At 34.4% G+C, this 23,985-nt stretch overlaps 3 protein-coding genes across 3 annotated transcripts in view; 1 reads left to right on the forward strand and 2 right to left on the reverse strand.

Annotated features, from left to right (window-relative positions):
• The window catches only part of PolG1 (DNA polymerase gamma, catalytic subunit tam), a 70,266-nt gene extending 69,384 nt beyond the window's left edge, over positions 1–882 (reverse strand). The window contains exon 1 of the mRNA XM_085961131.1: positions 419–882. Within this exon, the coding sequence (XP_085817257.1) occupies positions 419–771 (353 nt within the window). The 5' untranslated portion in view covers positions 772–882. The remainder of the gene's footprint in view (positions 1–418) is intronic.
• LOC147078030 (putative RNA-binding protein EIF1AD) overlaps positions 1–1,042 on the reverse strand; it is a 125,282-nt gene extending 124,240 nt beyond the window's left edge. Inside the window, exon 1 of the mRNA XM_085961132.1 lies at positions 937–1,042. The gene's annotated coding sequence lies outside the window, so the exon portion shown is untranslated. The remainder of the gene's footprint in view (positions 1–936) is intronic.
• A 3,881-nt stretch (positions 1,043–4,923) lies between these two features.
• Cyp40 (Cyclophilin 40) lies at positions 4,924–20,371 on the forward strand. Its single transcript, XM_085961133.1, has 7 exons — positions 4,924–5,098; positions 8,265–8,402; positions 9,100–9,206; positions 11,617–11,808; positions 16,208–16,336; positions 17,652–18,029; positions 19,260–20,371. Exons 1-7 carry the CDS (start codon positions 5,029–5,031, stop codon positions 19,476–19,478), a joined length of 1,233 nt encoding a protein of 410 aa, XP_085817259.1. The 5' UTR covers positions 4,924–5,028; the 3' UTR covers positions 19,479–20,371.
• The last annotated feature ends 3,614 nt before the right edge of the window (positions 20,372–23,985 follow it).

Here is a 23,985-nt window from a genome sequence, read left to right on the forward strand (position 1 = left end):
CGGCATTTTGTCTAGGGACGTCACTGCAAGGTAGGCTGTGGAAATCTGACATAAATAGTGCACTACAAATTGCAGATAGTGTCCGCACACATAATTGAAAGATTAGAGGAAACGTTGATCGTAAGTGCCAATAATACGATAGCGTGATCTTCTTGATCCAGTATTTGCAAACTTTTCTATAGCCACATGAATCATTCGACATTGTTACTGACCAGTTTGTGACTTCAATCATCAATCAATCCGAGTTGAGTAGCTCCGCGGGCGAAAAACCTAATATAACTGGGTAGCTTGATGTACGTATACCAAAAGAATTTCATGTAATGGCGAAATATGACAATGTTTGAAACAATGGTACCTATGATCATTATTTAATGAATTATTATAAAATAAAATTAACAATTAGATTAATTTCACTTACCGTCGCACAATATCTTGGTTTAGTTCATGTGTCGATGTATCGTTACAAAATAGTTGTTGATAAATACTTTTATTAAGCATTTGCACACTGATCTCGTTCAACCGAAGCTCTCCATCAAGATGACTATTAATATTATTTACATTACAGCTTTCGGGGAGAGATTCTGCTTTATTACTAGATGCCGCTTCGTCTCGGATTTTTTTTAGATGTTTTGTTGACTTTTGAGTGCGTTTAATTATACGAGCACTGTTACTTAGAGATTCGGAAATGACAGTCTTCTTTGTTTTAGAGGAGGCACGACGTAAAGCACTTATTTGTGGGATAAATCGTAATTCAATACGACGGCTAAACATTTTTAACGATAACTACGTTTACAACAAACGCGCGAAACAAGCGTGTAAAAATTTGACATTTACGAAAACTTACAGGTTATGTACCTACAAAAATAATACATCTTGTCGGGTTATTTAAAGTAAATATTCTGTGTGTCACCTTAGAACCGAATGAAAATATCTTACCTTTATTGAGGTCTGAAATTTATCAGTTGTCAAACTTTTAATATTTTGCACGAAAACAACATAGGTATAAATTACCAGGAAAGTTTAAAATCAAAATTTCAAAACCAGGTAATTGCCATAAAAATATTTATTCATTATTTTATCCTGGCAACATACGATCATATTGAAAAGCAGACGTTACACAAGTAATATTACCTACGAGCCGAGTCAAACTCGTTACAGGTTACATCGAACGATTGTTATTTCTCTCGTTCTGCCTATTAGTTAGGTACATCATATATTTTTTATGGTGGCCAATATTGATGGGTTTCTATCTGGTCGAGCGTGTACAGACCAAATCCACAACCTTCGATGTCTTCTCCAGCAGAGCCATGAGCTGAACAGTCCGATGGCTTGCTGCTTTCTGGATGATACTTGGAGCATACGGGATCCCTCCCAAGATCATTGCCATAATCAAAAGCCTGCACGAGAATAGCGAATGCTGTGTCAGTATTGGAGACAGTGTCACGGAATGGTTCAGGGTCACGACCGAAGTCAGACAGGGTTGTGTCCTTGCACCGTATCCTCTTCATCAATCTCTTTGACTTCATACTACGGAAGTCTGGAGTAGAATGGCTGGGGCAACATTCAACTCGATGTGGAATGTCTGGGACTCACGATTGTCCTCGGTCAAAACCAAAAATGCCGCGTATTCGACGGTTGCATTCTGATGGTGCTGCTTTATGGTAACGAATCATGGCACCTTACGAAGGCTCAGAGCAACCGTATACTGAGCTTCAAAAACAGATGTTTGCGATGCATATTGGGTGTGCGGTGGTATGACTTTAGGAGCAACGAGGAGATAAGAGATGGCACCAAGCAGCCTCTCATCACGCTGAAAGTGAAGAGGCGAAGTTAGACCTGGCTCGACCACGTGCTGCGGATGCCAGAAGAGAACTTCAACCTGGCTTGCCTATTCTTCATGCCGACCGGATTCCGGCGTCCTGGAAGGCCGCTAAAAATACAATCTACAGAGTGTATACGGCGGAGCTTTGGAATGATGGTTGGACCTGGAATGAAGCAAGAAGACTGGCGAGTGACAGGGATTCTTGGAGGCACCGCGTGGTGACCATATGCTCCAATTAAGGGGTGGATATAGCCAAAGAAAAGGAGATGTTGATGAAATTTTCCCACCTTTATGTACAATTACAATATAGTACTACGTATATTGTTGATAAAGTACCTAGGTACTGACATATCTGGGGGGTGTCGGGTAGCTCAGGTGGTAGTTTTATCACCCCTCGATAGTACAAAAAAATAAAAATTGATGTAAGTATATTGTTTGTTTTCTTTATTATTTTGTTTAGTACATTGTTGCTTATCAACGTCTTTTATTGTTTGTTACATTTCGACACCTCCTACGTATAATATTGTAACTAACAAAATGATGTTTTTCACTTTTTTCATTTTTTTTGTATCCATAGTATGTATTACATATGATTCCATTTACAGAATTTCAAAATTCGTATTATAAGTGCGATTTTCAAGCATAGCATATTATTGTATCTCAAATTTCTTGAATTTTTTTTTGACGTGAAGTATGGTAACGTATTTAGCGACACTCGGGAAACACACAGGGATTTTGCCGCGTGGGTGTATTGTTACTGCTTATTACGATACTTCACTTCGGACGGGAGGCGACACGACCACCACAATAAAATTATCTCGCGGCAAGTGTGCAAAATGGCTACGTTTTATTTATCTTTATTTTTCCCGGAGACAACGTAGGTACGTGGTGTCTATTAGAACGGCAATTTCTAACTGATTTATTTAAATAAAGGGGCCGTCCCTTCACATGCAGCGGCCATTGCAAAGTTGTGATTGGTCGATTATCCAAAATGGCGGCCACAGAGTACATGTGTATGCAAAATGCTCAGCCGTTTGTCCACTTTATCCGGCGATCAGACAATTTCCAATACTGTAGTTTTTTTTTTTGTTTTCCTTCGTATAAGTGGGTGTACTTGATTCCAAAAAAAAATTCCGGAAAATGTTCATTTAAAATTTTTTTGAAAATTTCCTACCCCACCTGTCAGATGGACATTCCGAAAAAAATGAACCTCCTCGGAATCAGCTCGTTGAGGTGTCAAAAGATAGATGATCTTAATCCAGAAGGAATTGCGTTTACAGATTTTAAGAAAATTTACGAGCTCGCAGAATTACGATCGATTTAAAAATCGTTTCTAGCTGTTTTTTGTACACCGACTTATACGGTACATTCCTAGTCTAATCTTACATATTGTTAAATCGCATATTAGTAAATTACAATTTCACTATTCCTAATACTTAATATCTAATTACTTGCTTCCGCTCATCCCTTACACCAGCAGAATCCCGCAAAATAACCAAGTGGTACGGACATATGTATTCCACTCCGCTAATTGAATTAGAAGGTCAAGAACCGCTTTTTACGCCTACAAAGTCTTATTTCCGACTTTCCATTTAAGATGGGAAGTCCATGGGCATGTCATTACCTAGTATGTTTTATAATGGTTTTGAAACAAAGTTAATTTACGTTAACAGCTGTTTCGGGCTATAAACCCATTATCGGGACGGTCGACTATAACTTTATTGTAGTTTGTTTTAGTCCTGGCATTTATGAAGTCATTTCAACGGGCGAGTTGAGTTGGTACCTAGGTACCTAATGGAAATAATTACATGAAGGTAGATAAAATTAAAACGACCGCATAATTAGGTACTGTGACAAGACGAGTAGGTACTACCTACTACAGCGCTCGAAATGGAAAAGTTTACGAAATGGAGCGCTCGACAAATTTTCTGAAGATATTTACATAGTCATCAAATCGTATGTGTATTTTATAAAAATAAGTGTGTCAGATTCTCTATTCTATGGCCTATCTAGCTCAGATGGTCAACATATTTTTTCCACGAAACGGAGCGATAATTTTACAAATTTCACGAGCCGGAACGGCGCTCCGGTGCGTTCCGTTCTATTTCGAGCCCTGACCTACTACCTATATTATCTCAACAAAAAAAATGTTCCAGAAGAGCAAGTAGCTATAGACAATAATATTATATTAAACATTATTCAAATACATAGGAGTCTACTAGGAATAATACCTTATATAGGTATTATAAGTAGTAGGTAGCCTTTTCACGGCTTGCCTAGAATAATAATTTTATTCTCTTGGCATATTTCTGCAACACGTAAGACTTCTTTAGTGAAAACCTTGAGACATTCTTGAATAAGTATCTAATTATAGGTTCCTTCGTATATTCATCTAGATTCTATAAGGAGCTCTTTCTTGTCCTTTTTGACCTTCGACCCGATCAAATACCATGATTTTTCTAGGTTAATTTTTTCTGGGTTCTACTTATACCTATGATCAAAGAGTCCGACGAGGGAAAATCGAGGAAAGTCTATTTAGAATCTGAAGCTCACTGATGATCGAGTCGTTTCTCCATTTGAGTACCTAGGTATTGATAATTAACGAAAATCACGGTAGGTAATCACCTATCTGCTTTCAGCGCTATTGCTCAAATCAGCTGTCTCTGTCTCAAGCCTTTACTGCCGAGGTTTCGGAGACTACCTAAATGAAAATTGGGAAACAAGAAATTGTACAAGATACATTTTAGTCGCATTCGTATTAATAATAATTGATAGTCCCTGTAAAAAATAAAAATACTTAATAGATTTTATTACATAGGATATTACTTACGAATATTTTCGAAATGGCCAGTCTCCATATTATTATTCTGAGTTTTTGCCTAATAGATTGATAATAATTTTGAATCGTATTTTTGATAATGATTTGGCTCACGAAGTCGGGTATCCTGTCTATCATAAGCAGGGAACTCAGAAATCTTCCAGAAGACTTCTTTTCTGTGATCATAAGCATAACCAAATTAATTTGACACTGTCTTTTACTAGGTATAGGTTATGGTCGATGTCAAAATGTATTGTCTATGATGTCAAAGTCAGAATTGTTTGAGGTTAGAAACTGCTTTTACGAGGGCGCTAAAATTTTGTAATTGTTTATATCTGTCAAGTATTTTAATTTTTCTGGTGCAATCAATTTCTCTAACAAATTAATCATGGGTGCGCAAATATTTGACAAAAATAACCCGATTGTTTTTTTAGACATCTGCATTAATGGCGAAAAAGGTTTGTGCTAATGTATTTTCTATTTAATAATTCATTTCTGTAAAATTGGATTGATGCGCATTTTAAAACGTACGGTGATTATTTTTATTGAAAGATGAAGGTGTGTTCAGTATGGTAATTGAAATTATTAATGACATCTGTATATAATTTTGTTGCAACCAGATATTGTATTTTGTTTCTATATTCAGCCTTTTTTAAATTAACAACTTACCTATTCGAAATTATTTGTTACCCATCAGTATTTCTCAATTGTTTATTTTTATGTAACCTATTTAACAACGTCACTGTTGTCATGACTATAAATCAGTAAGCACAATAAATAAAACAAAAATTTATTTAAATATTTAATTATTGTCAATAGAAATATGTAGATACGAGGGTGGGTCAATAAGTCCTTAGAAAAGCCGACAGGTGGCGCGACTAGTACTGTAAGCGGTTTGTTTTCATGCAGCGGCACTACCGATTCAGTATGCTGCGAAGTTTCAATCAGATTGGTCGGGTTGTTGTGTGTTTCTCGTACATTTAAAAAAAAAATTTGCTTGTGGAAAATGGAAAATGGAGAAAATTGAGTTTAGAGCTGTTATTAAACATTTTAATATAAAAGGGTTAACAGCAAACGAAATAAAAAATGAGTTGGATTTAGTTCACGGCATATCTGCTCCTTCACTTGCAACTATTTATAACTGGTTAAATGAATTTAAACGTGGTCGTACATCAACAAAGGATGAACCACGCTCAGGACGTCCTGTAGAGGTGACTACACCAGAAATGATCAATAAAATCCACGATATGGTGTTAAGTGACCGAAGATTAAAGTTGAGTGAGATAATTGAGGTTACAGGGATCTCAAAAGGTAGCGTCATTTCTATTTTACATGACAAATTGGGCATGAAAAATATTTCTGCAAGATGGGTGCCGCGTTTGCTCACAGTCGACAATAAACGCAATAGGGTGGTGGCCTCTAAAGCCCTGTTGTCGCTCATGCAACGCAATCCGGATGAATTTTTTCGTCGCTTTGTGACTGTAGATGAAACATGGATACACCACTATACTCCCGAGACGAAAGAACAGTCAAAGCAGTGGATTGCGAAGGCAAACCATGTCCAAAGAAGGCGAAAACTGTAAAATCAGCTGGTAAGGTTATGGCTACTGTATTTTGGGATGCACGTGAAATTATTTTCGTTGACTATTTGGAAAAAGGAAAAACAATAACAGGGGATTATTATGCATCTTTATTGGACCAGCTAAAAAACAAAATTGAAGAAAAACGGCCTCATTTAAACAGGAAAAAAATCCTCTTTCATCAGGACAATGCCCGTGTTCACACATGTTTACGATCAATGGCTAAAATTGAAGAATTGAAGTTCGAATTGGTCGACCACCCACCGTATTCGCCAGATTTAGCCCCCAGTGACTTTTTCCTTTTCCCAAACTTAAAAAAATGGCTAAGTGGACAACGTTTTTTTTCAAATGAAGAAGTCATCGATCGGACAAATGCTTATTTTGAGGACCTTCCGAAAACTTATTTTTCTGACGGTTTAAAAAAAATTGAGAAACGTCTAACCAAGTGTATTGAGCTCCAAGGAGATTATGTTGAGAAATAAAAAAAAAATACAAAAATAAAAACTGTTTTAATGCTTTTTTCTAAGGAATTATTGACCCACCCTCGTACCTTAGATTATAAATTAGAGAACTTTATAACATGAATTCAAATTGATTAATCAAGATGGATCATACGAGTCGTGTTAGCTGTCATGTTCATTTTGCTTAGCCAACCTCGAAAATAGTCAAGTATAGCATTCTTCACCTCATTAATTGTATTAATAGTTTAATCAAATGTGAAAAATTTGCGATGTTTTCAACTTGTTGCACGTACACTAGTGTACTTGATGTGCATATTTCGGGACGATATCTTAATACATTACGGTAAATAGAAGGTGCCACACCGTAATGGTGGTAACAGAACAACAACCATTTGGACAAAACACACAAAACACTTTGGGCTACCGAACTTATGCGGTATTGCAGCGGTAGGTAAGTAATTATGAATTCATCTTTTGAGGAAGAAGTTCTACTTTTAAGGATTGCTCTTGCAGAAGAGGATGAGTCTGAGTGAATACTTAATGTATACTAAGTCATATACTTATTGTTTCTTTATTGATAGATTCAGAATTTTACATGTTTATAAATATATACAAATATTTTTTGAAGTATACTTGTTTAGGCGCGTTTGGAAAATCCGATCAGAGTCTATTTTTGGCGTGTGACATGTAACATATAATTTATTTTTTCACACAAAAATAAACACACTCGATTGGATTCGAACCACCGATTGTTCGGTTGTCAGCCGAAAGCACTACCATTATGCCACAGTATGATACTCCAATCATGATGATTATACAGTATAATATTATAGTTTAGAATTGTTCCGTTGCCTAGGCAGCGAATTTATTATTGTCGGCCATTTGCAATTCCTTACGTAAACAAACTATTAAACGTCATAGTGGCAGTTGTTACTTTAAAAATAAAAACAAATAAATAAATAATTATATAATTTAGTAATATAAGTTAAAGTGTATAGAAATAAACCAATGACGTTCCAATAAGCGGTCGTTTTTCTTGAGTGTGTAATTTAACAAGATAATTAAGAGCTAGTTGAAGAATCTAGGTTATCACAAGTTTTGTTTTTGTTTTGTTACGCCAAAAAAGTGTAACTTCTAACGCGCGTACATAAGTACATACACCGTTTTTTTTTTTGTTATATTGTATCCTTGTACATGAGGTACTGACAACCATAGAGAAGTGTATTCTATTTTGCAAATTTTATAATAAACTCCATTTGGCTCATGTTGGGTCACAATTCGGCCCCTTAAAGTCAAAGAAACGTACTGTGTACTGCTTGTACCATCTAGAATTCAGTATTGCATCTATCTGAGGGGAGTCTTAACAGTGGTATAGTAATATCAGAACATTGGTAATTTAATTCGTCTTATTATTCATGTTGTGTCTTCGATGGCTTCAGGGTGTCTCTCCAGATTGTGGTAAAGGCAACGCTTGTGTACGGTACCATTAAATCTAATACCAAAAAAGTTATTGTATTCCCTGACAAATCATCAAACGATTTTTTCTTTATAATTTAACCAGTACCTAATCATTATTTTTCTAGCTGGAAGGGTTATAATTGAATTGAGGAAAGACACAGTTCCTAAAACAGCTGAAAACTTCAGAGCTCTGTGCACAGGGGAGAAAGGAATTGGGACATTGGGAAAACCGTTGCATTATAAAGGAGCCAAGTTTCACAGAGGTAAATACTTACGAATGTATAGAACAGTGTTAACATCATAGTTTTTTACAATACCTTTGTGCTTTATGAAATGTCATCTCAAAGTACTGTGATTTTCACTGATTCTTTGCAATCCTTGCTAGGATAGTATTAATAATCCTGTATGAATCATATTGCATTATTGACTTATAGCCCGAACACATTATCATCACGTCACATGCTGTCACGCTGAGATATAGATAACGAATCGCTATCCCTATCTCAACGTTTCTATCTTAAGCATGGCAGCATTTGACGTGATGGTAATGTGTTCGGGCCATTATACTGGGACACACACTCCTGTATCAAACCTCAATATTAAAGTGGATAAGGTCAAAGACATTAATAATTTTCAACAATCAAAGTTATTTCAATGTAGGTAGTGTTTATTTTTTAATAATTTCATGTGTTAATATTAAAGGAATACTTGCAGCTGCATTAACAGAATTGGATAACAACTCAGTACTGTTTGGAAAACATAGTTTTTATTACTAATAACAATGGTAGTTTATCATCTAAGTTGTGAGCTCAAATGGAAAGCAATGAAATAAAATATTGCTTTTGTGACTTACAGTATTTTGACCAATGACAATAATTCATTCTTGTTTACATGACTTGTGTTCTATTGTTTATTGTGTGTTCTTGATTGTATAAAGTTTTATGGATTTTCTTCCTACAGCTGTGACCTTTTTTATGGTACAAGGCGGTGATATCATCTCGAACAATGGCTCGAGTGGGGAAAGCATATACGGCAAGACTTTTGAAGATGAGAATTTCACATTACTGGTTAGTAATTTCTTTTTAAATTCATATTTGGGTGTTGTTGATGTGTAGATCTCCAAAAATACTTCAAGTCAAGGTACTTCAGAAAAAAGATATAAATAAAAATGATTTCAAGTTATACACATTTTTTTTTTTATAAAAATTGATGTTTTTTAAAATATATATAAAAAATATTAAAACTATGAATTAGTCAAAAATCTCTTAGATGATGCTTAGAAAACTTAATAAACTAATTTTTAATAATAAATATGACCATAAAACATATGTAATAATAGGGTGCGGTCCGATTCAACAAATTCACATTTTTTACAATTGCAAGTTTATCTTTGACTTAAAATAAAAAATATTTTTCTTTTTAATGTTTTCAGATACATATTTATTCACAATACAGTTGAAATTGTAAATTATCAAAAAAATGTTTCAAATTGCAAGCTTCGTATTTTTCCGCTAGGTGCCTCTTTAAAAAAGGCTCAGTAAAGACGCCTTAAAATATTGTCATATGAGAAAAACGTGGTTTGTCAAATAGAGAATGAAATAACGTAAGATGACAAAAGACTTGATTTGATTTGATTAACAGTGAACTCATAATTACCTATGGAGATATATATATAGATAGCAGTAATAAATATGAATGTATGTACATAAGTAAGTATATTATGAATAATATGGCTGCCAATTGTTTTCTTCTAATGGTACGTTTACATCTGACACTTATACCGTTATACTTATGTTATGTGTCTGACATAAAATTTCACTTACTGTTTACACCTGCATGGATCTGACATAAAATTCTCGTATACTTCTCGTTGAAATAAAGTCTCTACACTTTATTCAATGCAACATTTGGAATAAATATATGCGGTGTTTACATATGGCATTGTAACTTATTCGGACACTTATTTCATATATTTCTCAAAAACGTTATATCAGTTGTCAGTTGTCAATATGGGAATGTCAAAAAAAAAAAGAAAATGGCAGCGAGTCTTTTGGCAACAAAAATGAGGAAAAAACGACTAAATGGATGCGGGAATGGATTCAGCGACGAGAAGAACTAGGTGCTTTCCGTTTAATGTCAGAGTTTAAAATAGAAGATCCACCTCAATTTGTGAACTTTAGTTTGCAAGATTGGACCTTTTGCCAAAAAACAAGACACATAATTTAGAAAGGCCATACGTGTAAAAGAACGATTAACAGTAACATTGCGATATCTAGCAACTGGTAAGAAGTGAATCGTCATTGCATATTCAATATATTATCGTAATACGAGTGCAGTTGTGGGCCAAAATGAATTAATACCATTTGAAGCGCATTTTTTTCTTCACAGACTACATCAGAATTGATCGTATGTGCCGAGAACAAGCGATATTTTATTTTCGCACAAAATCCATAGCACGGCACATCCGATTTATTTCTCACTGTCTATGATTTTTGACAGATTGCTACAGTACATTTATTTACGTAAGCGTTGGGCATACATGGCATACATTCACGATGTATGATAATAATTATTTGTCTGTTGTTTTAGAAATACATATACCTATGCACTTCACTACCTGTCAAACTACGAATAATGTGTCAGGTTTCTTGACATAAAAGTAGACGGTGGCTGAACTTCGGTGATATGTCGCTGCAAGTTCGGACTTGTCGTATACGCGGTGTTTACATTTGCGTGTATAAGTAGATTGAATAAGTGACAGGTGAGTGTCGACACACGCGAAATAACTGGCTGGTACAAATATAATTACTGTTTACACTTAGTGAATATGGTGTCATACATAAATATGACGATATAAGTGTCAAATGTAAACGTACCATAAGTGTGTACACAATGAAATAATGCAGTTGTTAAAGAAAACACTGCAATTATGACATGAAATTTATTGCAAGTGAAATAATTAAATATAATTATAATTGCTACAAAATAAACAGACAAGGTTTCTAACAATTTGGACTTTGTGATCTTTTGTTTGAGTTGAGTACATTTATACAAACATAGACAAGATACAATTGGTGTACTTAGCTGGCTCTCCATAGCTCTCCACTGTCTTTCAATTTAAAAAGTTAAAAAGTTACATGATAAACTGTATTGTGTGGATGCCTTCCATTGGCATCCTTTAAAAATTTAATATTCACCAAGATGTTGAAGATCCAAAGATATCCCCTGTGTGAGGTCAAGACTAGAGTGATCAAATGAATGTGATTGCAAGTCTTTTTCCAGACGGTGTGAAACAGATGTCCAATGAATTCATGTGCTGTTCTTTTCTCTCATCATGGTTTTTTTTGATTAATGCTGGATTTTTGTAGACATCTCTACCTCCTCATGCCCAATTATTTGTATACATAGTATTTGTAGGTATAGGTAGAAACGTTATGTGTCAACATGTTAATTAATTTGTTTGTCTATTTTTATTAGCATGTGGAGGGTGCTGTCAGCATGGCAAACGAAGCGAAACCAAACACAAACTCCTCACAGTTCTTTGTGGCTACAGTACCGTGTTTGCACTTGGACGGGAGAAATGTGGTCTTTGGCCAAGTGCTGAAAGGGATGGGCATCATCACCGAAATGGACAAGTGCGAGCAGAATGAAAAAGATGTACTTCTTGTTGTGAGTATTTCATGCGGAAGGTACACACATTACTTATTAAATGTATAAAATTGGGTTGGTGAGGCTTGTATTCTTCTTCTTCTTCTTAACGTGCCATTTCTTTTAAGGTCGCTGATCATTTTGGCGATACCCTACCTTGGTGAATGAGACCTTTCCTTCCAATCAGCAGAGAAGCACCGGGCGATGCTTTCAACTTGAGTTATTCACTGTTGAATAAAATAACAAACCCTATTTAATCGTTTTTATAATTGCTACGCTTGGAGATATTCAATAACACACTAATCTTTTATCTAGACGTCATGTTGTTGATTTTATAACATTTTCACTGATTTATACACTACAGGAAAGATCTTCAAATTAAATTGAGTAAATTTACAGCAATTTGACAATTCCGGAAACATCTGGATTCCTATCCGGCACCATACTTACCATCTTTAAGTTGACCTGTCACAAATTTATCGCAATGTCTTTTGCCATTGGGAGGTCATTATAACATAAGAATCTGCCTAAAATTTAGTATGTATTGTTATCGAAACTAATGTAAATGGGACTTCACTGTAAGCCGGCTCGCACATCAAAACTCGTCTCGTTTGCAACTTATCAAATACGTCGATTTGACGTCATCGTTATTCACAAAACACATGTTGCCAAATGGAACTCAGCACAATGGTCAAATGCGATTTTTTAGTTTGAAAAAACATCTAGTGCTGCTAGCAATAAATCGTATGCGTCTTGGGCTGCAAGTCGAAGACGCCAGAACGCATACGCACACCTACGAATTGGTCATTCCTATGCCGGCTCGCCGGTCGCTGCATCCAAATATATAAACATTTCGAGAGGTTACGCGCGACTGTTGCTAGGTAGATGTGCACCTTCATATGCAATATTGGAGCGATGTTCCTAGAAGGTTTGATATATGGCTGCGGCTGGCAGACGAGGCGAGTTTAGATGTGAGAGCCGGCTAAAATAATATAACTATTGACAATTAATTTCCAGTTATCTTTATTAAGCTGCCAATAAATTATTAAACCCATAAATATTTAAAAGATATATCGCAATTTATCGTAATCATATATATTGGTTTAACGTAATATTATAATCAACGTAAATGAATAATTTATCATGTTGTAAAGGTTGCGATTTTACAACTGCTGTTATTATGTAACGAATTATTTCATCATCAGTCTGGATCATTCCTCTGCTGGATGTAGACCTCTCCAAGTTGATTCCATTCCTCCCAGTCCTAGGAGGTGCGTTGCCATATTGAACAATCTGCATTTGTTGACTAGCGAGACAGCCAGTACTAGATAAATATTGCATGAGATGATGTATCTATGCTCGACTATTGTGGGCTCAGGCGGATGCGAGAGAGAAATAAAACATAGAGCGACAATGGCCAAATCCACTATGACCCACCTGACACCAACATGGAGAGATCGTAATATTTATTTTTTAATATTTCGACATTACGAGCAAAGGAAAAGAAAATGTTTTATATATTCGAGGTCATGGCGACGACTACTAATGGATCCTCTGCTTGTGTTGTGTTACGCGATTCTTTAGCACTCTGTCGTGGCTCAGAAAGCGTTGAATTGTTGGTTGTTTTGGGTAAAAGGGCATAGGGCAAATGCCGATAAGGCAGAGTGACCTAATGAAGGAATTCACTGGAAAACTGATAGTATCCACCAGAACGCTTGCAGAGATTAGGTTAGGTTGTAAAAAGTTGATCCAGAATTCCACAGAACACGATGATCACGGTCCTCAGTTATATGGGTGACGCTCAGGAAAAAGAAGTATTTTTTGAATGATCCCAAATCTGTTTTGTCTTACTACATTCTGTAGTATACTTCTTAATTAAATAATATGGTCCCTTTACTATAAACATATCACATAAGCGTGAAGTTTGATAGTTATGACAGTTAATGTGACGTAGGTAGAGCGACGCCGAGCGAGAGAAAAAGATGCAATACGCTTCATGTAAGAGCAGTCAGAAATAATTACTGTAACAATAATTAAATTTACTTTATTTCTATGTAATTCGGCCTTTTTGCTCATGGTGAAACTAAAATCATACAAACTGATTGCTGATGGAACTCATAAACTGGCCAATGACTGATGCTTTGCACACACCGCTACTGAAACCCACTTAAAATAATAATCTCATAACCTCAAACTGTCAAAATAATATATAATAATATTTATATACATAATATAAACAGGAATATTCTGGCAGCCTGTAATTATACAGGCAGGAGTATTTCTCAACTTCTGCCACAAATTTTAAATTAAAAATCGACTTGTTATTGTTTGTTCAGCTCAGGTCAGTGCTTCCAAGTTTGGTAAGAAAACATGATTTTTCATTGAATCTACTGATATTGGCACCACTGTTTTAGGGAGACTGGAAACCAGTGTTGCCAACTAAAATTTTCAAAGTTCAGTAGATTTTTTGATTTTTTCTTCAAAATATCAGTAGATTGACAAAAATGTATGAAATTCAACGATTGTGTTTGGTAAAAGCGTGCATATTGACATAATCTCACAAGTGTCTTTTAAAAAATCATGTAAAAAGTGACTTTTGTTCATCACAAATATCATAATTTCTTCTTTTCCTGACAAAAATTTCAGTAGATCTACTGAAATTTCAGTAGACATGGCAACACTGCTGGAAACTGAGAGACTGGGAGTCGGGAGACTAGAAGACTAGCATGTCTCGTCTCTTCAGCTTAGTAGCGAACGTTTTGAATTGAGAGATTCCAGTGTTGCCGTGATTGAGCCGCCATTGAAATACGTTAGTTAGATACTGGCTGGAAGTTTAGTTTCAGTCTTGTCTTTTTTGAATATTCTTGTGACTGGAAGGCTTATGTTGTTTCACTTACTTATAATTTTTGAAAAATGAGGTCAGCACATACGGTTATAAAGTAAATTTATTATAAAACACAAAGAGAATGGTGACGTAAATTTACCTGTTCAATTATAATAGAATCTATTGTTTTCTTGGCAGTTGATTGGAGAATATTATCATCTACCTTTCATATGATACCTATCAGTGGCGAAAGCTCCATACTAAGCGATTTTTTAAAGCCTACCTTCAAGAAAACTATATCTCTTCAAGTATTTATTTCAAACTTAAATATGGAGGAATATTTTAAAATATTGAGTCATCTATGAACAGAATTTGAATTTAGAATGGCGACTGTTTATTAGTCAAGTTTAGAATCAAACAAAAAAATTACACTTGAGTAGCGACATTTGTTTTTGTTCTTTGAATGACGATTATTGACATCATAATCGAAAATTGTTTTCTATACTTATGATGACTCATCTCTTCAGGCATGTCTACAAATTTTGTCTCGTTTGGTAAGCGCTTAAGACACCGCTTACAACTCTTTATGCAAATTTTATTGTCTATGCCTGCCGCTTTAAGCAAATAATAAATAAATAAGATGATTTAAAAAAATAATGTCTATTGGGTTTAATCAGATATAATTATTAATTGTTTTTAAAAATAACAAATAATTGTATCTCGTGATTATTATTTAGGTTAGTTCAGTCATAGACAAACATAATGTATATCATTTTAATTCAGTCAGATTGTTGTTCCAAACACGTTGGGAAAGTTTTATTTTGTTAGACAAAATTCAGTGACTTATTGTGTTCTGAATGTGGATAGATTATCTTATTTTGTACCCTAAGTTATTTGTCAGTGCTTTAAATATAATATAAGTATTTATTAAATGTCTAGTTTTCCGATTGATTTTGAAAATTGTTACAAGTACGACAGACCAAATTTTAAGAATATCATTCCCGTGTTTGACGTTTGTTAAAAAATCATATATTATCAAAGCTGGAAGGTCAAGGGTTCATTCAGGTTTGCACACAGCAAAAAAAACTTATATTAGATATTATCACAACAATTTATATGACAAATATTCGTTTTTAACTGGCAGTTGTAAAATGATTCAGTGTGTTGTTGTCATTTTAGTGTGCATCTATTCATCAGTAGTAATATCGTAAGTATTATCTTTGTATCTCCCGTAAGTATACCTGACAAGTATGCTCTTTTTCTCTAATCTCCACAGCTTACCTCTTTCCAAAAGCCACCCTTCGCCACTGATACCTATGGGGATTTTATGAAACTTGTTTGCAAAACCGCATGAGATATAACAATTATTATGGTAGGTATTATGTTGATCTTAACAGGTAACTCATGTTATTTAAGGAAGTTTAATAGGTTGTTTAACCACAATGTCCTTCTTACAAGCCTACACCTCACTATGGTCATCCCTTGAAATTAATACCTTCAGTAATCATCAGTAACTTGTAACATGTAATTAAGTTTTTCACGCTTGTTTATGTTGATTATAATTATGTTGAATCACAATTTTTTAATTTATTTCAGGATTGCCTAATTACCGATTGTGGAGAGCTGAAACCGGGGGAGGATTGGAAAATTGGCGATGATCAGTGCACTGATGACAGTCTACCTCCATATCCTGAAGATTGGGATTTCGATCCCAATACCAATACAGTATGTAGTCTATCATATCTTTTTTCAGGAACATTGACAATTAGGTTATTCCCAATGAATTCATGAATTAAATCAAATGATGATGTTATTGAGACTGAGAAGATAATTAGCTATAAAGGTTTGACATTTCTCAATATTCATACAAACATATTATATTAAGTCTATATGAGACGGCATCTCCGTACGATATACGAATTTCCTGCCATGTCAATAAAAAAACATACGAATCCAGTATAATACCTAATGTCATACTGTATCTGCAATGTGTAACGCTATAATGAAATTATCCTTATACATGCTATTAAATATAAGATTTTTACATATTTTTTTTTTGGTTAATATAAATTCCTATATTATGTATCTTGCAGTGTGTAGTGGACCAGAGCGTGTCAGGTCGGTGACTCAGGACTTTTTTTACTTGCCGGAGTGCGCTCTATCATTTCAAATAGTTGTAGGTAATCAATACACATAATAATTTTGAATCAGATAAATATAAATAAAGTCACGTCATTATTTTAAACTTTTAAATAAATTGAGAATGTAAATAAATATTAAATTCAAAACGGGCGTAAAAATTCCAGAGAAACGATTACTTAGTTCAATTATTACAAAGTAACTATGGTAAAATTTATTGTGTTTTTTACTCGGGTGGAGAAGTTTGATCGTGAAACTATTGGTCAATTATGAACCCACATAAATATGCGTGTATGGCAATGTTTCAGTATTTTACAACGACATTAATATGGACGAAGCATCTGGAAAAAAAAATGACACTCACTTTTTTGTCGGGTCTGCCGAATGGCATAATCTGTTCTAACGCCATTACAATAAAGGTGATATTGCTATAAATTCCCGATGCTTTTTGTCGGGTCTGCCGAATGGTTCGGTTCGAACAGGTTCGCTCAAATGAACATTGAACACTAGAAACTAGAAACACTGTTCTAACGCCATTACAATAAAGGTGATATTGCTATAAATTCCCGATGCGTGATATCGCATAATGGAAATTGCATGACGTATACCTATACATGTGCGAATGTCGCTTTGCACGAATTTACTTGCTTGCTACTGTATTTAGTGCGTTGCCCATTAATAATGTCATTGGTATTTTACCATCGAAATATTCAAAATGTGCTATAAGAAAAGCGGAGATTTCTGTCATTAAGATGCTGAAACCGGCGACCCGACGGAAATTATAGAAAAAATTCACTTTTTACGTGTCTAATCTCGGAATCGCCATCCCCAGTAAATACCTAGGGATACTTAATTAATTGTAATAGTATATAATATATAGATAAATTTTTTTTCATTGCAGTCAGAGGATATAATGGGAAAAATAGAACTCATAAAGAAAAGCGGTAACAAGATCTTCACCACTGGCCGATACGCCACATCCTGCAGGAAGTATGCTAAGGCGATCAGATACTTGAACTGGCTGAGTGATAGGATAAAGCTTGCTGAAAAAAACCTAGCTGCCGAAAAGAAAGAAAAAGAGACAGCCGACGCCGAAGGTGAAGACGTCGAGAACAGTCCTGATGATGTTCCTGCAAATGAGGAAGAAGAAAAGAGAAAGGCAGCCAATGATAAAGTCCTCGAGAGAGCTAGTCAGCTGATTGTAGATTGCTCGTTGAATTTAGCAGCCACCAAGTTAAAACTGAACCAGCCCAAGGAAGTTATTATTCTTTGCAACGAGGTGAGGGTCTCAGCTGTCATTTTGTAATAATGCGTAGTCCAAAGAATTTGGACTCTAACTAGAGGGAGTCTTATGTACTATTTGTATTACAACACGTCTTGATCACTTCACAGCGTTTTTAGTGTGGTTGAATTGAAATCCATAGAATAACTAAATTCCTGTATGTTGAATACAAAAATTCCGGCCTGTTTTATGTTTAATTATAATTTACGTATGATTAATGAATATTTGTGATTGTTTATTTCAATAACGATGTATGTATCAGTGTAATAATTGACACAGTCCGTCCTTCCACAGGAAGTTATAGTTTTTTGTAATCGAAATGGTTATGTGGGTATGCAGGTAGTGATGAATATAAAAATACAATCTATCCACTCATAGCAAATTTAAGTTTCAGGATTTATTTTGGCTATATCTGTATATTTTAAAAATTATGCGTTTTTTGACAGATGCAGGCAATAACAGAATGAAGTTTGAAATAAACCCGCATTGCGAAAAGACTTGCAACTAATTGAATTATTCACTTAAGTAACCCTACTTTTGTTTTACTTCTATATATTTAGACTTCGTTCTGATATACACCCGATCCTCTTTTTGCATGGGGGATACGTACCAAAGACTACCGCGTAAAAAAAGATAAGGTGCCCATACAAAAATGGTAGATAGGTTCCATTACTTAATCAACTCAAAATACGAAATTCTTGATGATCTTGAAAATCAAATTTATTTATTATTTGTACATTAAAATACATAGTTTTCGATTTAAATTAAATTTAGCATAGAGAAATATATTCATTCAGTGTCGCTATTTGACAATAAACGTGCCCGTTTACTGCTGTTTTTCGCTGGCGAGAAATCACTCAAATCACTGGAAATATTTAATGATACTGACGCCAAAACATGCGGCGCATCTCTCGTATCGAACCCGATGTGACTGACTAGTGACGCCATGTATGGATGTATGTCTGGGCGGTATCCGGTGATAACATAATATGTATGCACCAGTGGCATGCGGTCCATTGCAATGCAATTTTTTGATAAATATACGTACGTATTTTTATTCTTTTTAGTTTTTTTAAACCGTGTTAAAGCAAAAAAATCTGTGTAAATAAAAAATAATCGGTACTTTTTTTAAACTGTGCAAAAAGAGGATCGGGTGTATTATAATGTACACAAATACTGTTTGAAAACATCACAGAATTACTCAGTTTTGAATTTATTACATTCAAGGTATTGAAAGCCAACCCAAGCAACGCAAAAGCGCTATTCAGAAGAGGTCAAGCAAACATGTTCCTCAACAACCATGCTGTGGCCATAGAAGACCTTCAGACGGCCAAAGGCATGTGTCCTCAGGATGCTGCTATCACCAAAGAATTGGCCAAAGCCGAGAGGATTATTTCTAGATATACAGACTATGAAAAGCGGGCTTACAAAAAAATGTTCATATGAGGGTAGTATTAAATAATTAGTTTCTGTATTATAGCTATCACTCGCACATAGAATCAACGTGGCCTCAACATAGCGAAGCCAATGAAAATGTGTCTCACGTAGGACGTATCTTACATAGAAATGGTTAAATCTATTCAATGAAAAAGGTCAAAATCATTAATTTATTATCAAACACTGGAAGAAAATGTAAATTTCAAAATAGCTTTTTAAATCATGTTTTGCTGGTGTAAAATTTCACATAGTTTAATCAAGACTGGCGTACATACATACCTGCAACTCTATTCCAATCAATTAAATCCATAACTCGACATCATTTCATTATTTCTCTTAACCTGACATTACTTTTGGACGATTTTTGTATACAAGGCAGTTATCTAAACTGCAAGTTAACACCTAAAACCTGTTGCTATTGATTTTGGAGTTAAGTGTTATATTGAAATAGAGGCACCGGTCCCGTGGTTGTAGAAATCAAACTTTACTTTTGACAAGATCAACCGAATATCGTAGGTAAGTATAATCATTGCGCAAGTCATCATAAAATCAAATCATAAAGCCTCCGCAAATTTACAATATTTTTGACCTTTTCTATGCCTCACGATATTACTATGGCAGTATCTGACACACCGCAGATTTCTAACGACACACGTGGAATGTAGAGCGAAGCTCTTACTAAAATCGCTGTAATACCGATAATTTGTGGCTTAATATTTCATAATTATTCACACAGATGTCACTGTGTGTTTAATTTTTTAGATTATGCAAATCAGTCGACAGTGGCTAGTAATTTGAGTGTAAAGTCGGACGAGATAACTCGCGAAATTTGTATGTGCGGCCTGTCAATCACGGCCTCATAGAATAAGAAAATTCGCTGAAGGCATAGAATCAATTAAATCAACAAATAATAAAAAGAATGCTTTTTTATTTATTGTTAATAGTAAACTATCTGAAATAATCAAACAAGTTGTCTTGACTGTTATTTCTTAATTATTTAATTTATTCAAATAGTTATATTATAGCTTTTGCAAATTATCTATAAGTAGTCATTAAAAACGTTTAGTTGTCTATGGTCATATCAAAAAGTAACGATTGGTGTCTACAGTTACTGAAGCAGATATGTATACCAGTCCCACATAGTCATAATAGTAATTAATTATTCAGTTGGATTCTTCAGCCATTCCTGAATATAATAACAATAACATGTTGACTCACTGTGCATCACATCATTGATTTAAATAACATGTCTTTAGTGGGTTTTACTAATCAATTTACATAAATAAAACTGAGTTTTGGTTGTATTGAATTTCTATGTGCGAGTACAATGAGGCTGTATAATATAATAATAAGACATAATATACAATATTATGTACTTTTTTCTTTCAATGTTGCCAGTGAGATATTATGTACCATATTTAAATTTTAGTCCAATATAATTATAATATTTCTAGTATGCATTAAAATTAATGTTTCATACTCAAATACCACGTAGCTACATACAAAATAATATATTTTTAATAATAATAAAGATAATGAATTGAATAGATGTTTACAGACAATTACGACTGCATATGATGTATGTGATTTTACATAGAGCCATGGTCATAGACATGTAAACATTTAATACCCAATATGATTATTTATTTTGCTATAAAGGGAATAAGGCAGTGGGTACACTAATTTTTAAATGAGCCAGTTCATGACATACAGACAAGTGTTTACAATCCCGTAATCAAGAATTCTTTGATCCTATTTCATTTATTGGTCCCAAAATCACAGGATTAATAATGGTGTTAGAGGTTTTCCATAAATATTGTACCCCTCCTCCATTGCCACAGCTTGTCGTAATTTTTTTTTACTCCCCCGTCTAAATTATCTATTAAATAAATACATTGAAAATTATTAATTGTAGTATAATATTTTCTACAGAATATCTTATTCTAAAAAATGAGTGTATTTTGTTGGTTTTGTGACATTTTCTACAACCACCATATCCCTTCACCATCATCATTTATGGCATTATAATCCTTGGCGGGTGTTAGCCTCCTTCAAACACTCTCTCCATTCTGGACTATCCAGCGCCGACACTCTCCAGTTGTATTGACCAAGCATTCTTAAAACTCCTGTTGCGCAGTCCAGCCATCTCAATTTCGGACGTCCAGGCCTTCTCTTGCCCTCGGGGTTGCGTACATAGCCTGCCTTGCTGGCATATCCTCTGGCATTCTATGTATGTGGCCGATCCAGTCTGCATTTTCATATGCCATGTGATCTTTTCGCTTCTATAAAGTGTGTACATCGAAAATTATTGATTTCAGTATAATATTCCTACAGAATATCTTATTCTTAAAAAAAATGAGTATACTTTGATGGTTTTGTGATGTTACATTTTCTACAACCCCTTCGCCCTTCGCCATCATCACATTATATTATCAGACTCCCATTACCTCATATATGAATGACGCATAATCCTTTATTACCATTCGTATTATGTTTTTCATTTAAAATAATGTTTTTTGGCGAGCTAATGGCCGGTTTCTTAATATATCAGTAAAAGAATATAATATGAAAATTGTGATTTTAACCTGTACATTAATTTTTGATTTATTTATGGGAAAGTTACATAATATGTTTTTAGATTTTACAAGTTGGCTTTATTAGTTAACAATTAACATTGTTTTCCTATACTTCAAATTATTCTCTTGAATAGTTGGAACAATAGCTTAAAGGTTGTCATACAAATATCATAAAAAATATCAGCGAAATCATTATACATAATAACATTTAAAAATTTTAATTCCAAATCCTGAAGCCACCATTATCAATCCCGGAATTAAGGGATCAAGGTTGAAAATATTTATCCAGAGATTTCGATCCCTAGTACAGACATATTGTATTTGTATCGATTATATACACTTATAACCGAATTACCAACATTAATAATTGAGACAATAATACAAATAAAATATTCATCATTGACCGTGATTGTACATGTAAAATATATGTTTAATTTATGATAAGGAGGATTGAATAGATGTTCGCAGACTATTGTATAACAACCATGTATTATTATTTATGTGTTATTAAAAGTTTTTGTTGGTGTAATATTGAATTGGAATCGATGAAAATCAACATCCATTTCAAAAGGTTTTTGTAGTTTCGAGTAAATCATGAAAAACTATTTTGAATATTTGAGAAGTAGAGGATTATATGTGTGCAAATGACATATTATTATCTCTCTCTTAACTCTATTTGGGCAAATTGTACAGGAAGGATAAAAACATAATAATTTAACTATCGAGTGGAATTTAATAATTCCAAAAAATACACATTTTACAAATAAGCTGCACTATGAATTAATTACAAATTAAGCAGTCGATATATATAAATATGAGTTCGGGGAGTCATTTTTCTTTTGTTTCTTCTAAAGCCTCATAATTTACTAGTGGACATGTCACAGGACATGATGCTCAACATCTATATCGATGTCTCGGGAACAATGTCGCGGAACATTTTGCTTGTACACACCAGGACTCGCATCAGTTATCGCAGAAATATCGCCCGAGGTGCTGTGTTGGTCAGTGCTGCGTACATAGTTATTCCCACACTGCTGCCATGTTGCGAACCCATCTATACTCGACAACATCTGATACGAGACTGAAGCCAACGAAGCGAGAGCATTTCTACACGTTCCACGTCATGTAGAAATGCCTCACTATGTTGCGTGAAATGTTGGGGGACAGTGCGCAACGTTGCGGCATCATGTACACTCTATGTTATGCGTTGCGTTGAGGGAAATTTTGTCTGCTAGTGAATACGAGGCTTAACATCGACATGTGGCTTATTATCGATTAACCAATTAAATATGGTGGTACCGAGTGGGCCGTAAATTTATATGGAAAATTATTTGTAGTTATTCACAAATTTAATATATTAAAAGTATAACATAAAGACTTGTATTTCAGTTAAATATTTCACCATGATTCCAAGAGATGGCAGTGTATGTACAATATATTAAATTATTTAAAACAATCGACCTGGACCTGTATAATGACTCTAAAGTACAGCGTGTATAGACACCCATATTCTACAGCTGTGATACGCGCACGGAATTGTTCATCCGGTTAACAGTAATCACAATAAATAATTAAAGTAATAAAAAAAACATAATCTGATCAATTGCAAGAGTCTGTAAACTTCTCTCTCTCTCCTATCTACTCTCTTCCTTGGGATAGAGAGAGCACAAATATTATCAAATAATTATTAATATTATTCACAAATTTAATTTTAGTTTTAAAGTTGTCATATTGTATGTTTGATAATAATTTATATGCTTAGCTTTCTTAACGTGATCTGTTAAAATGTTTGTTGTTATGTTGACTTAGTATTAGTAGATAAGTATATCCATAGGTAGGGTGCACACACACAATAATTATCAATTATAATACTGCGTTTACACGTGCATGGATTTACTGCTGACAGTACGTATTATCGCAGCCATAACGTACGCAACGTG

Source organism: Rhyacophila brunnea, unplaced genomic scaffold (assembly GCF_057557595.1).
Source record: "Rhyacophila brunnea isolate RB1 unplaced genomic scaffold, BYU_Rbru_1.0 scaffold_12, whole genome shotgun sequence".
Classification (NCBI taxonomy): domain Eukaryota; kingdom Metazoa; phylum Arthropoda; class Insecta; order Trichoptera; family Rhyacophilidae; genus Rhyacophila; species Rhyacophila brunnea.